Source organism: Camelina sativa, chromosome 16 (assembly GCF_000633955.1).
Source record: "Camelina sativa cultivar DH55 chromosome 16, Cs, whole genome shotgun sequence".
In the NCBI taxonomy this organism is placed as follows: Eukaryota; Viridiplantae; Streptophyta; class Magnoliopsida; order Brassicales; family Brassicaceae; genus Camelina; species Camelina sativa.
This window is the reverse complement of record NC_025700.1, coordinates 28,844,958-28,854,948: the sequence shown is the minus strand read 5'-3', so window position 1 is coordinate 28,854,948 and position 9,991 is coordinate 28,844,958. Positions and strand designations below refer to the sequence as shown.

The 9,991-nt window shown below is 36.8% G+C and overlaps 4 protein-coding genes across 4 annotated transcripts in view; all 4 read right to left on the bottom strand.

Annotated features, from left to right (window-relative positions):
* LOC104753101 (protein NETWORKED 4B-like) overlaps positions 1–285 on the bottom strand; it is a 4,569-nt gene extending 4,284 nt beyond the window's left edge. Inside the window, exon 1 of the mRNA XM_010475389.2 lies at positions 135–285. The gene's annotated coding sequence lies outside the window, so the exon portion shown is untranslated. The remainder of the gene's footprint in view (positions 1–134) is intronic.
* LOC104753100 (protein NETWORKED 4B-like) lies at positions 576–2,864 on the bottom strand. The gene is made up of 3 exons (XM_010475388.2): positions 2,790–2,864; positions 1,620–2,673; positions 576–1,531 (listed from the first exon to the last, which is right to left on the bottom strand). Exons 1-3 carry the CDS (start codon positions 2,806–2,808, stop codon positions 745–747), a joined length of 1,860 nt encoding a protein of 619 aa, XP_010473690.1. The 5' UTR covers positions 2,809–2,864; the 3' UTR covers positions 576–744.
* On the bottom strand, positions 3,696–5,533 carry LOC104754176 (putative pentatricopeptide repeat-containing protein At1g64310). The gene has a single exon (XM_010476314.2). The coding sequence runs from the start codon at positions 5,369–5,371 to the stop codon at positions 3,713–3,715; it is 1,659 nt and encodes a 552-aa protein (XP_010474616.1). The 5' UTR covers positions 5,372–5,533; the 3' UTR covers positions 3,696–3,712.
* On the bottom strand, positions 5,588–8,485 carry LOC104753099 (serine/threonine-protein kinase Nek4-like). Its single transcript, XM_010475387.2, has 4 exons — positions 8,287–8,485; positions 8,073–8,191; positions 5,966–7,970; positions 5,588–5,881 (listed from the first exon to the last, which is right to left on the bottom strand). The coding sequence occupies exons 3-4, from the start codon at positions 7,911–7,913 to the stop codon at positions 5,688–5,690; spliced, it is 2,142 nt and encodes a 713-aa protein (XP_010473689.1). The 5' UTR covers positions 7,914–7,970; positions 8,073–8,191; positions 8,287–8,485; the 3' UTR covers positions 5,588–5,687.

Here is a 9,991-nt window from a genome sequence, read left to right as displayed (position 1 = left end):
AAAAAAAAAAAAAAAAAAAAAAAAAGGAAGTACTAATTACTAATTAGTGAGCTAACACTAGGGATCGAAGAGTTAGAAACAAATAGAAACTCAGGTCAAATCATAAAACTGATATCGGAGATTATTATTATTACCTGGAAGAAGAAGAAGGAGCTCCGGTGGTAGCGAATTGAAAACAACAGAAGAAGAAGAAGAAGAAGAAGAAGAAGAAGAAGAAGAGAAGAAGAATAAAAAATATCCCAAGAAGAGAGAATCGAACCGACGAAACGAAGACTTAAAAGAGAAAAGTGGTTCAGTTTTTAATTGGCCACCCGAAGAAAACTACGTTCCATTGATGGCGTTTCAATCAATTTCCCAGGATTACCCCTTCCTTTTAGTTTTTATTACCATTTTTTGCCACCGTCTCCTCCGCTTCACAGCTGGGTGCTATCTGTCATTCTTCTCTTTTCTCGTCAAACCGGTCAAACCGAGGTCAATGTATTTTTACGAATTTAACCTTTATTCTAAAAGACAACAAAAGTTACAAAAAAATAAGGGGGTACTAAACACTGTTAAATAAATTTTTACTGGTCAAAACAAAAACTAATCCACATGAGCAGCATTTTCGTTACTTTACAAATTACAACAACATGATGAAATGAATCCACCATCTTACATTTTTTTTTTATACTAGTATTCTGCAAGATGGGTTTGGTGATTATAACAATAACAAACAAATAAACAGTGTTTGAGGTTGTAAAAAGATCAACAACAACCTTTTAAGATTGATGACTTCTTGAGTTGATCGTATCGATCTCTTTGATAATCCACAACGATACACAGTTGTCTTATCGCTTCTCTCTTCTCTTCCCTTAAACTCAACACTTCTACTTCTCTCCCCTTCGCCTTCAACTCTAGCTCTTTCATTTTCGTTTCAATTTTGCTCACAACCTTTGTTAGTTTCAGTTTCTCTGTTCCTTCTTCCGCAAGCTTCTTCTCTAGCTTTGATAGCTTCTCCTTCAACAGATTTTCTTCAGCTTCTCCGTATTCTAGCTTTGCCGTTAGACTCTCTACCTCGCTCTTCTTCTCACTCACCCACTGCTTCGCTGACTCGATCTCTTCCCCTAATCTCCCAACTCTCTTCGTCTGTTCCTCTGCTTCTTCTAGCTTCTTCATCGCCATTTCCGATCTCCTGTACCCTTTTTCCAAAGAATCCTTCATGTTGCTGAAATGGGTTTCGAAAAACATCAGGCTTTCTCTGTTTTCTTGAGCCATTTCTCGTGTTTTTATATACTCGTGTTTGCTCTCCAAGTGTATTTGTTCGGCCACGTGGATCCTCCTGTATAGTATCCTAATATGATCTTCTATCTTCATCCGGAAATCTTCTGCTAACTCTTCCATTTTCTTCTCTAAAGCATTTGGATTCAGCTTCGAATCCCGGCTCGAGCCAGATGACCAGCGTTTCGACAGCTTCTGATCATCAGATAACTTGTCAATAGTGTCTTTTTGTTCTTCGACAAGTCTCTGTTGATCCTTGAGTTTCTCCGATAGCCTGCGTCAGAACATAAAAGACTTAAAGCCTGAAATGAATGAATACTCTGATTATTTTGAAAACCAAAAACGTTTCTGTTGTTGTTTACCTGCGAATAATATCATCTTGTTCCTTGACCAATTTCTTCTGATCAGAATTTTGAATGTCCAATATCTTGCTCTCATTTCTAATCTTATCAGCATTCTTCGTCTTTATCTCCATGTTCAATGAATCCAGCTCTGCGATTCTTGTATGCAGCTTCTCATTTTCTCCTTTAAGATACTCAATCTCTTCATTCAGTCTGTTCCTCTCCTCCTCTGTTTCTTCTTTCAGACTCTTCAGTTGCATCTCTGTCTCTGTAACTTCTTCAACTTTTTTCTCCAACTTTGCTTCAGATCCATCTTTCTGCCTCCGGGATGATTCAAGCTCACGTTTCATACCATTTACCTGATCCACCAGTCCCTTAACTCGCTCTTCATCCTCTACTCTCTTAACTTCATACTTTTTAGCCAATTCCGCGTTTCTTGCGCGAAGGAAACCAATTTCTTCTTCCAAATTTCTCAACTGGCTCTTCAACTCTTCGATCCTCGATGTTAAACCTAACTCACTGTTCCCAAACTTGTTCACAAGTGTTGATATCTCATCTCCTTTCTCTCTCAAAACCGATTCCAAACCGGAGATCTGAGATCTAAGCCCTTTGTTCTTCTCTCCTAACTGTTTACTTTCACTAGCTTTCATCGCAATCTCTTTTTCTAAACCTCTTTTCTGATCACATTCAGCTTTAGCGTTACCTAGCTCTCGTTCTAGCTCCTTCACACGTGAAGCCAGTTCTCGTTCTCTCTCTTCAGCATCATTCCTCAATGTTTCAAGCTTGCTTTGTAGCTCAGAAATTTCAATTCCTTCATCCACAACATTCTCTATTTCCTCTGAAGAGTAATATTCCAAATCTGAACTCGATGAAGCAATACGCGATTTCCCTTTTCTTCTGCCACCACCGCTATTGGGGTCTAAATCTTGTTGAAAATCATCAAAAACAGAATAGAGAGACTGACACTGCTCTTGAAGGTCGTTAACAATACCTAGAAGCTCTCTCTTTGAATCCTTTGGAATCTTGTTTTTGGTTTGGATGAACTTTACAAGTTTTGAAACTTTCTTCTCCACCTCTGCAGAGATAACAAGAGAACTAACAAAACCTTACATAAACAATTTTCAAAGACGAAAATAGTTGTTACGGTGATTTAATATCCGTACGTTGAGTATCAATTCAAACAAATCTTACCTGTTTTTGCTCGCTCCATTCTTACGATCCTCGTTCTTGTCTCTGCATTTGAACCTTAAGATCAATAAAACGTCCTCCTGCAAACACACAAAATAGCGAGCCATCACAAATGTTTAGTATCATCATACATGTTCAACAACAAACCTCTACCATTATTATTCATGTCAATAATTGTTTTGATTCATACATAGATGGGAGAAATAACGTATGTATCAAGTTTTATCCAGTGAAATGGCAATGTACCACTTTCTAATTTACTTTTTCCCCAAGAAAGCTTCACAAATTATTGAATGATCTCACGCAACGATATATATATGTGGATCAAATCAAAATACAGAGACCAAAATTTTCTGCAAAAGTTATTTTCTCTAGACATCAAATCAGAAAACTGTATTCTACGATTTACATTGTTTCTTCGAAATTTACCGCAGTTTCTCAGCGAAAACCACAATTCTTCTTAAAAAAATTGACAGGAAACATGAAAAAAAGGATTGAAAATATTACCAGGTAAAATGAGAGATCGAATTAGTCGTTTCTTTGTCTTCCTGGGAAAGATGAAACCAAACAATTATTTCAATCTAATTCTGATTTTTAAATTAGAAAGATAGAGCAATATTAGAAGTTAAGAGTAATATTTAGAAGTTGTGATTAGAAGAAAAAGGATAAATATATAAAATTTAAGAGATGGTTTGCTTTTTGTCTCCCTAACCACAACTTTATGTTTTAAGATAGATCCGATCAGACCGGAGTATCCTAAAATTATGTCATACACTTATCTGGTCTTAACCTAATCGAACCAGGCATTGTAATTCAAAGGGAAACTGCTAACCTTATCTCAAACGCCACAAAGAGCTTCTCCGCTTCTTCTTATTAATCATCAGCAAGAAGAACCCTATCAAGCCATTAACTGTTTTTCTTCAGAGTTAAAACCAACTAATCCCTGGCAATTTCCCTTCAGAGCTTTCTGTTATTCCATCTCTAAGCCTTTCTACGTCATCCCATCTCCCGTATCTTGCATACACATTAGAAAGCATCACTTTGTATACACTTCTTCTCTCTTCCCCATTCTCCAATATATTCTCTGCTACAACTTCAGCCAACTGAGTGTTCTCATGAACTTCGCAATATGACAATAGTGCTCCCAAAATTCCTGAATCAATTGGTTTCCGTAATGACATTACAAACTCAAATGCTTCTTCTAGCTTTCCAGCCATTCCCATCAACTTTACCACGTAAACATAATGCTCTGTTTGTGGTTCAACACCAAACTCACTCTTCATCCTCTCGAAGATCTCTTGACCTTCGTTTAAAAGTCCCGAATGGCAACAAGTAGAAAGCAGAGCAGCGAAAGTGACCTCATCAGGTTTCAAGCCCATCTCAAGCATCTCGGTGAACTTTTCAAAGGCAGAGGAAGCAAATCCATGCAAGCCAAGACCCAAAATAACAGAATTGAAGGAAACAATGTTTTTCTCTGGAATCCCTGCAAAGAGATTCATCGCATAATCCAGAACCCCACATTTTGAGTACATATCTATAAGAGCAGAGCAAACCTTGATATCAAATTCTAGTCCTAGTCGAATAACATAGCCGTGCACTTCTTTTCCATAGACTGAATCTGATAACTCAGCACAAGACCCTAATACAATCGCCACAAGAACACAATCTGGCTTCTTACCACTCATTCTCATCTCATTAAACAGATACAAAGCCTCCTTGTGATTCCCACATCTCGAATAACCAGTTATCAAAGAAGAACACGCAACTAAATCAGGCCCAGAGATGGTATTATACACACTACAAGCGGAAGCTATGCACCTGCATCTCGAGTACAAGTTCACTAAAGCACAACCAACATAGGCATGAGTATCTAGATTGATTTTCAAACAAAATCCATGAACAGACCGAGCAATGAGTAGCGAACTAGGATCAATCAAACAAGTCGTTAGGGCTACCATTGTATAACAATTCGGTACATGTCCTCGATGTTGCATTAAGTTAAACAAATTGACTCCTTTATCCCAAAATCCAGAGCATCCATATCCAGAAATCATAGCATTCCATAAAGCAACATCAGGATCTGGTATCGAAAGGAACAACTTACTTGCTTCAAAAGTAAGGCCAGCTTTTGAATAAGCTTTAACAATTGCACTGCCACAAATTTGATCAAATCCAAGACCAGATACGATTGCAATCCCATGAATACACCTCAGTCCCTCGGTATCGAAACTCTCTGAACAGCCACGAGCTAAGCACGCATAGGTGAAGTTATCTGGTCTCGTAGCAGAACTCAGCATCTGAGAAAAAAGTGAAAAAGCAGTACTAAATTGATGAGCTTTAGCAAAAGCTCGAATAACAGAGTTCCAGAGGAAAACGCTTCTCTCAGGAAATACGTCGAACAGTTTGCGGGCAGAAACAAGATCATCGTTTAACGCATAGAATCGTACAAGCTGCGTCGCGAAAAACGGGTCACGAGCGAGTTTGGACTTAGTAACAAAGCTATGCAGTTTCTGGGTACTCAATTTCGTTTGAGATTTCCTCGAGAACTCGAAGATAATCAAACCTAATTGCGTATGCGAAGCCATTAGAGGTGCAATCACGAACGCAAAATCCAATCTTTAATCGAGCAAAACCTCAAACACAGGAATACGAGTTTAAGGGTAAAATAAAGCTCTTGTTTTTTTCAGATAAAAAAGTGTAGACTTTACAGAAGCTACAGAGAAGTATCTAAAGAAAGCAAAATTTACAAATACAANAAAAAAAAAAAAAAAAAAAAAAAAAAAAAAATGGTATTTAAGAGGTTACACAAAAAAGGGTGATGTTATGGAACTAACACTGTGTGAAACATTGTCTCAGTTTTAAGATTCTTGCAAAAAAAACAAGATGTGTGTGTTTGAAAAGCTATGTTAGCTCAGAGTCAGAAGCAGGACCAGTGAGTTGTCTACGTCTTCCATGGATCAAAGGACTCATAGGACTCAAAGGCAATCTAGTATCCTTCCTTGCTTTGCTGCTGCTTCTTCCAAATGGACTTAGCGGTGATGATGCTTTTGTTGCTGATCTTGGTTTTATAGGAGATGATCCTGAAGATCGTAAACCTGCAATCGAAAGATTTAGTTAATTTATTTGGTTTGATCTCATTCATCAGAGAGCTTTACAATGAAATACAATTTTTATCTGACCTGAGATTGAGTTTCTTCTGAGTTTTACGGCGTCACTGCTTTTCTTTAAAGCTGAGGTCTTTTTGATTGGAGCTTCAGAGTAAACTGATCTTGTATCTGAGTATTCAGATATTGCATCTAAGCACAATGACTTTGCATACGTTGGCATTGTTGGTGGATCTTCAACCACTGAAACACTTTCTGAAACAGATTCACCTGTTTCTGAATTCTCTTCTTTGTTGAAGTTTGGACTCATCTTCTCTTTCTCTGTAACCCTGTATGAGTAAAGCTGGAACGGTATTTGTGTCACGGAACCCGCGTGTGAACCTGACTCCATTGAGAACTTTTTCAAGAATCTTGCTTCCAAGTCCCAGCAATCAACAAGTGGATTTTGGATTTGGAGGTGACCATGATCCGGATTCACAACTAGGAACTTCTTGATGTACCGGAGGATCCTGCAAATCGAAGAGAAAGTTGGACGTTGATTCGGTTGTGAGTGCCAGCAACGTTTAATCAGACTGACGAGGTACTTTGGCGAAGGGAAAGGGAAGAGAGGTCTCTCTCCCGTTCTTATGTTCTTAGCCATATGATCCCCTTGAAGATGACTATCTTCAAATGGAACTTTACCGGTTATAAGCTCGAAACACACCATTGCAAAGCTATAGACATCAGCTTTATGTGTAAACTTCGATCTCGGAGCTGTACCTTTGAGATCTTGTTCCATCTCTGAGAGAACCTCCGGTGCATACCAGATTATAGGATCAGGTGTGGTTGGTCTAGAAGAAGCCCGAGAGAAAGACTGATTCTTAACTGATGTCAAACCGAAACCTGATATCTTCGCATGGAAATAGCCTTCAGTGTGACTTCTCTCTTTCAAAAGAATGTTCATGGGATTCAAATCTCCATGGAAGATCTCATTTGAATGAAGATACTCCATCCCTCTAGCGATTTGAAGCATTATATCGATCACAACAGGAACAGAGAAGAGATATCTTCTTCTAGGTCCACAATTCTCCTTCATGTAGCTTTTCAAATCTTTGTGCATTAACTCCATAACCAAAGAACATTCTTTCCTTTCTTCGTCATAGAATCCACAAAGGTACTGAAGTATATTCGAGTGACAAAGCGATAACAGAGAAGAGATCTCTGCATTTAACGGCTCAAGATCCCCGAAAAAATGTCTCAATACGAAACTGTCCCCTAACCATTGAATCTCCTTATACTGACCACCTAATCTCCGCCTCACTTGGTAATCCTTAGAACCAACGAGTATGGAACTCGGGAAAAGCTTACCGTTAAACTGTTCCAACCCGGTTAGCTTCTTCAACAAAAAATCAGCTAAACGCCTCTCAGTCTTGCCAATCTCATGGCTTTCCGACTTCCTCTTCTCTTGCAATGCTTCCACCAGATTCCACCTATCTTCTCTCCAAGAATGCTCAAAACGGCTGCAAAGATCCCTCGGAACCAAATACTGTTTCCCAAACCTCCACTGGAAAAGCTTTGGATCATTCCACTCTTTATCATACTTTCTTAGAAACACAACTCTCCTCCTCTCCATCTCAGCAGGGTCAAGACCCGAGATCTCACCAGCAATCTCGATAGCTTCGATCACAGCCGGAAAGTAAGATAGCAAGTTGTGTATATGAAACTCAAGACAATCTTTGTTCTGATGAAAGTTGATAACTTTGCCCCACCAATCTTTATTGGACATACAGTTGCGAACATACATTTCGCCTTCTTTAAAGACTCGATAGAGCTCTCTCAAAGGCGGTTCAAGGGCTCTCCATTTAGTATGTTTCTCTTCAAGCTTCAAGTTGTGTCTGATCTCTTCAGCAACGGTGTTGAAACCCAAACTGAAAATGTCTAACAACAAGCAGCATTGTCTCTGGTTGATTAAGATATCGTCTTGTAATACCATAAGCGCGTTTAAGCTTCCTAGAACCTCTCCGATTTGCCTGAATTGCTCCATCACATCACAGGGGGGCTTGTCAAAGTTTTCAAATCTTCTCTTAAAAAAAAGTTTGATCTGGTAAAACAAAAACAAAAATCTAAGCTTTTGAGAAAACCATTTCCAATTCCATTTATTACAGATATGATCCCATGGAGGAGGAAAAAAAAAAAAAAAAACCTGAAATGAAGATCCTTTGTTTTGGTTCTCAAGGATCGATGAATTGTTGTCGTTGAATATGTGAAAACATATGGTTGAGTAATGGAATCAAAACAAAACATCAACAATCTTCTCCAACCCTGACCACCAAATCTCAAAATTAGGGTTCAATTCGTGGGGAAAAATTAAGAAATCAACCGCTAAAAAAGGTTGAAACTTTTAACTCGATCTTTACCTGTAGAAGAACAACTTGGAATCAGAAAAAAAAAAAAAAAATGAAAACTTTGTTTTTCTCTTCTTCTCTTTTGGGTTTGCTTCTTAATTTTTGCCCAAAGGTTTTTTTTTTTTCTGGCTGTTGTCTCTCTGTAACGATTTTGCAGAGAGAAAAGTTGAATAATATTTTTTTTTCGTTGTTCAAACTTCAAAAAGTGTTACGTTTTTTCGTCAGTTTTTTTTCTTATTCTTGTCCGCGTTATGTGGGAGCCGGGGGGCCATTTTATGAAGTGTTCCCGCGAGTTTCGTCTTAATTATTTATTAACTAATAATGTGATGTAATTAGAGAGACTCCCTTTGATTAATTTCTCAAAAACGGTGTGTTTCGATTTATACTTTTCGCTTCTAAACGTCGTCGTTTGTGGTTTAATTTTACGTGATTCAACTTTTATCCATTTGACTATTTTCTTTCCCAAGTCTTATCAAGAATAAAAAAAAAAACTAATTAATAAAAAAGTTGATTAGTCTGTATTTGAAGTCTTTTCATGCATTTGAATCTTTGACCTTCCAACCAGAATTTTGAATGTTTAACTAAAAAAAGAGAGAAAAGAGTAAACAGTGAGGCAGATAATGTTTGTTTGTGAGAAAATTTGACTATTTTAATTTGGAAAAAAAAAAATTGTAAGAATCAAAGTTAAAGATAAATCTTCATTTGTATACATTCCATATATGTACAGGTTTAAGGCAGTTACGTTGGCAGATATATATATGACAAGACAAAACAAAACAAGTTATGACTATTGAATTTGAAATCACTAGTTCGTATAGAAGTCATTAATATTTATCTTTTTTATGCTCTTTGTTCAGGTTGAAGATAGAAACTGTGAAGATAAAAGAACATGTTCCGTCTCTCACATTGTTTTTGCACTGCACATATCTCACAGCTCACTTAGAGCCGTGGATGATCATAACTTCTGGTCATGCAACTGTTCCATTAATTCTTAGAATAGCATTGGAATTCATGTTCAATAATATCCTTTGGAATCGCAATCTTCGTTTCGCCAGCAGAATTAGAGAGATACGTGTTACTAGTATGGCCAACAAATGTCTTCAGTTATTTATAGTTGATGGTTTTTCTTCATAAAGCAAAAAATATTAAATAAATAATACGTTTTTAATGGAATGAAACATTTAACATTTTTCCACTTGCAAACTATGGAACGCTTTATTCAAAGATGAGAATTTTACAAAGCACAGTGGTACATCAGCCAAGGAGATTATGTTCATCATGATCCTGTTAGAATATTGAGAGGAAGAAGAAAAAGAAATAGAGCAAGAGACTTCTCTTTTGAGAAGACAAGATCGAAAGCTTTAATTTTTATTTACATGAAACTTGATGAAACATTTAACATATACAAGAAAGTATACCTAGATAATTGTCTCCCTTATCCGANAAAAAAAAAAAAAAAAAAGTATACCTACATGTTTTAATTTTTTTTTTTTTGAATAAATTACATCTAAATTTAAAGGATACTATTATACTAACTACTAAAAAAAATATAAAAATATCCTACTATATTAATTGGGAAGTAGATATATAAAAATAACCTCATAAAATGTAAAAAACTACATTACTATGCTATTGGTATTAAGACAAATGTTTAATTTTTTAGTAAGGGTAAAAATATAATTTTAATATTAGTGGAGATTATTGGTTTAAGATTTGA

What these genes read in the sequence shown, in the direction of transcription:
- LOC104753100 (XM_010475388.2), bottom strand. An exon ending in CAAGATGATATTATTCGCAG is followed by an intron (nt 1,532 to 1,619) that starts GTAAACAACAAC and finishes GTTCTGACGCAG; the next exon opens with GCTATCGGAGAAACTCAAGG.
- LOC104754176 (XM_010476314.2), bottom strand. Translation starts at nt 5,371, where the DNA reads ATGGCTTCGCATACGCAATTAGGTTTGATTATCTTCGAGTTCTCGAGG.
- LOC104753099 (XM_010475387.2), bottom strand. Translation starts at nt 7,913, where the DNA reads ATGGAGCAATTCAGGCAAATCGGAGAGGTTCTAGGAAGCTTAAACGCG. An exon ending in CAGAAGAAACTCAATCTCAG is followed by an intron (nt 5,882 to 5,965) that starts GTCAGATAAAAA and finishes TTTCGATTGCAG; the next exon opens with GTTTACGATCTTCAGGATCA.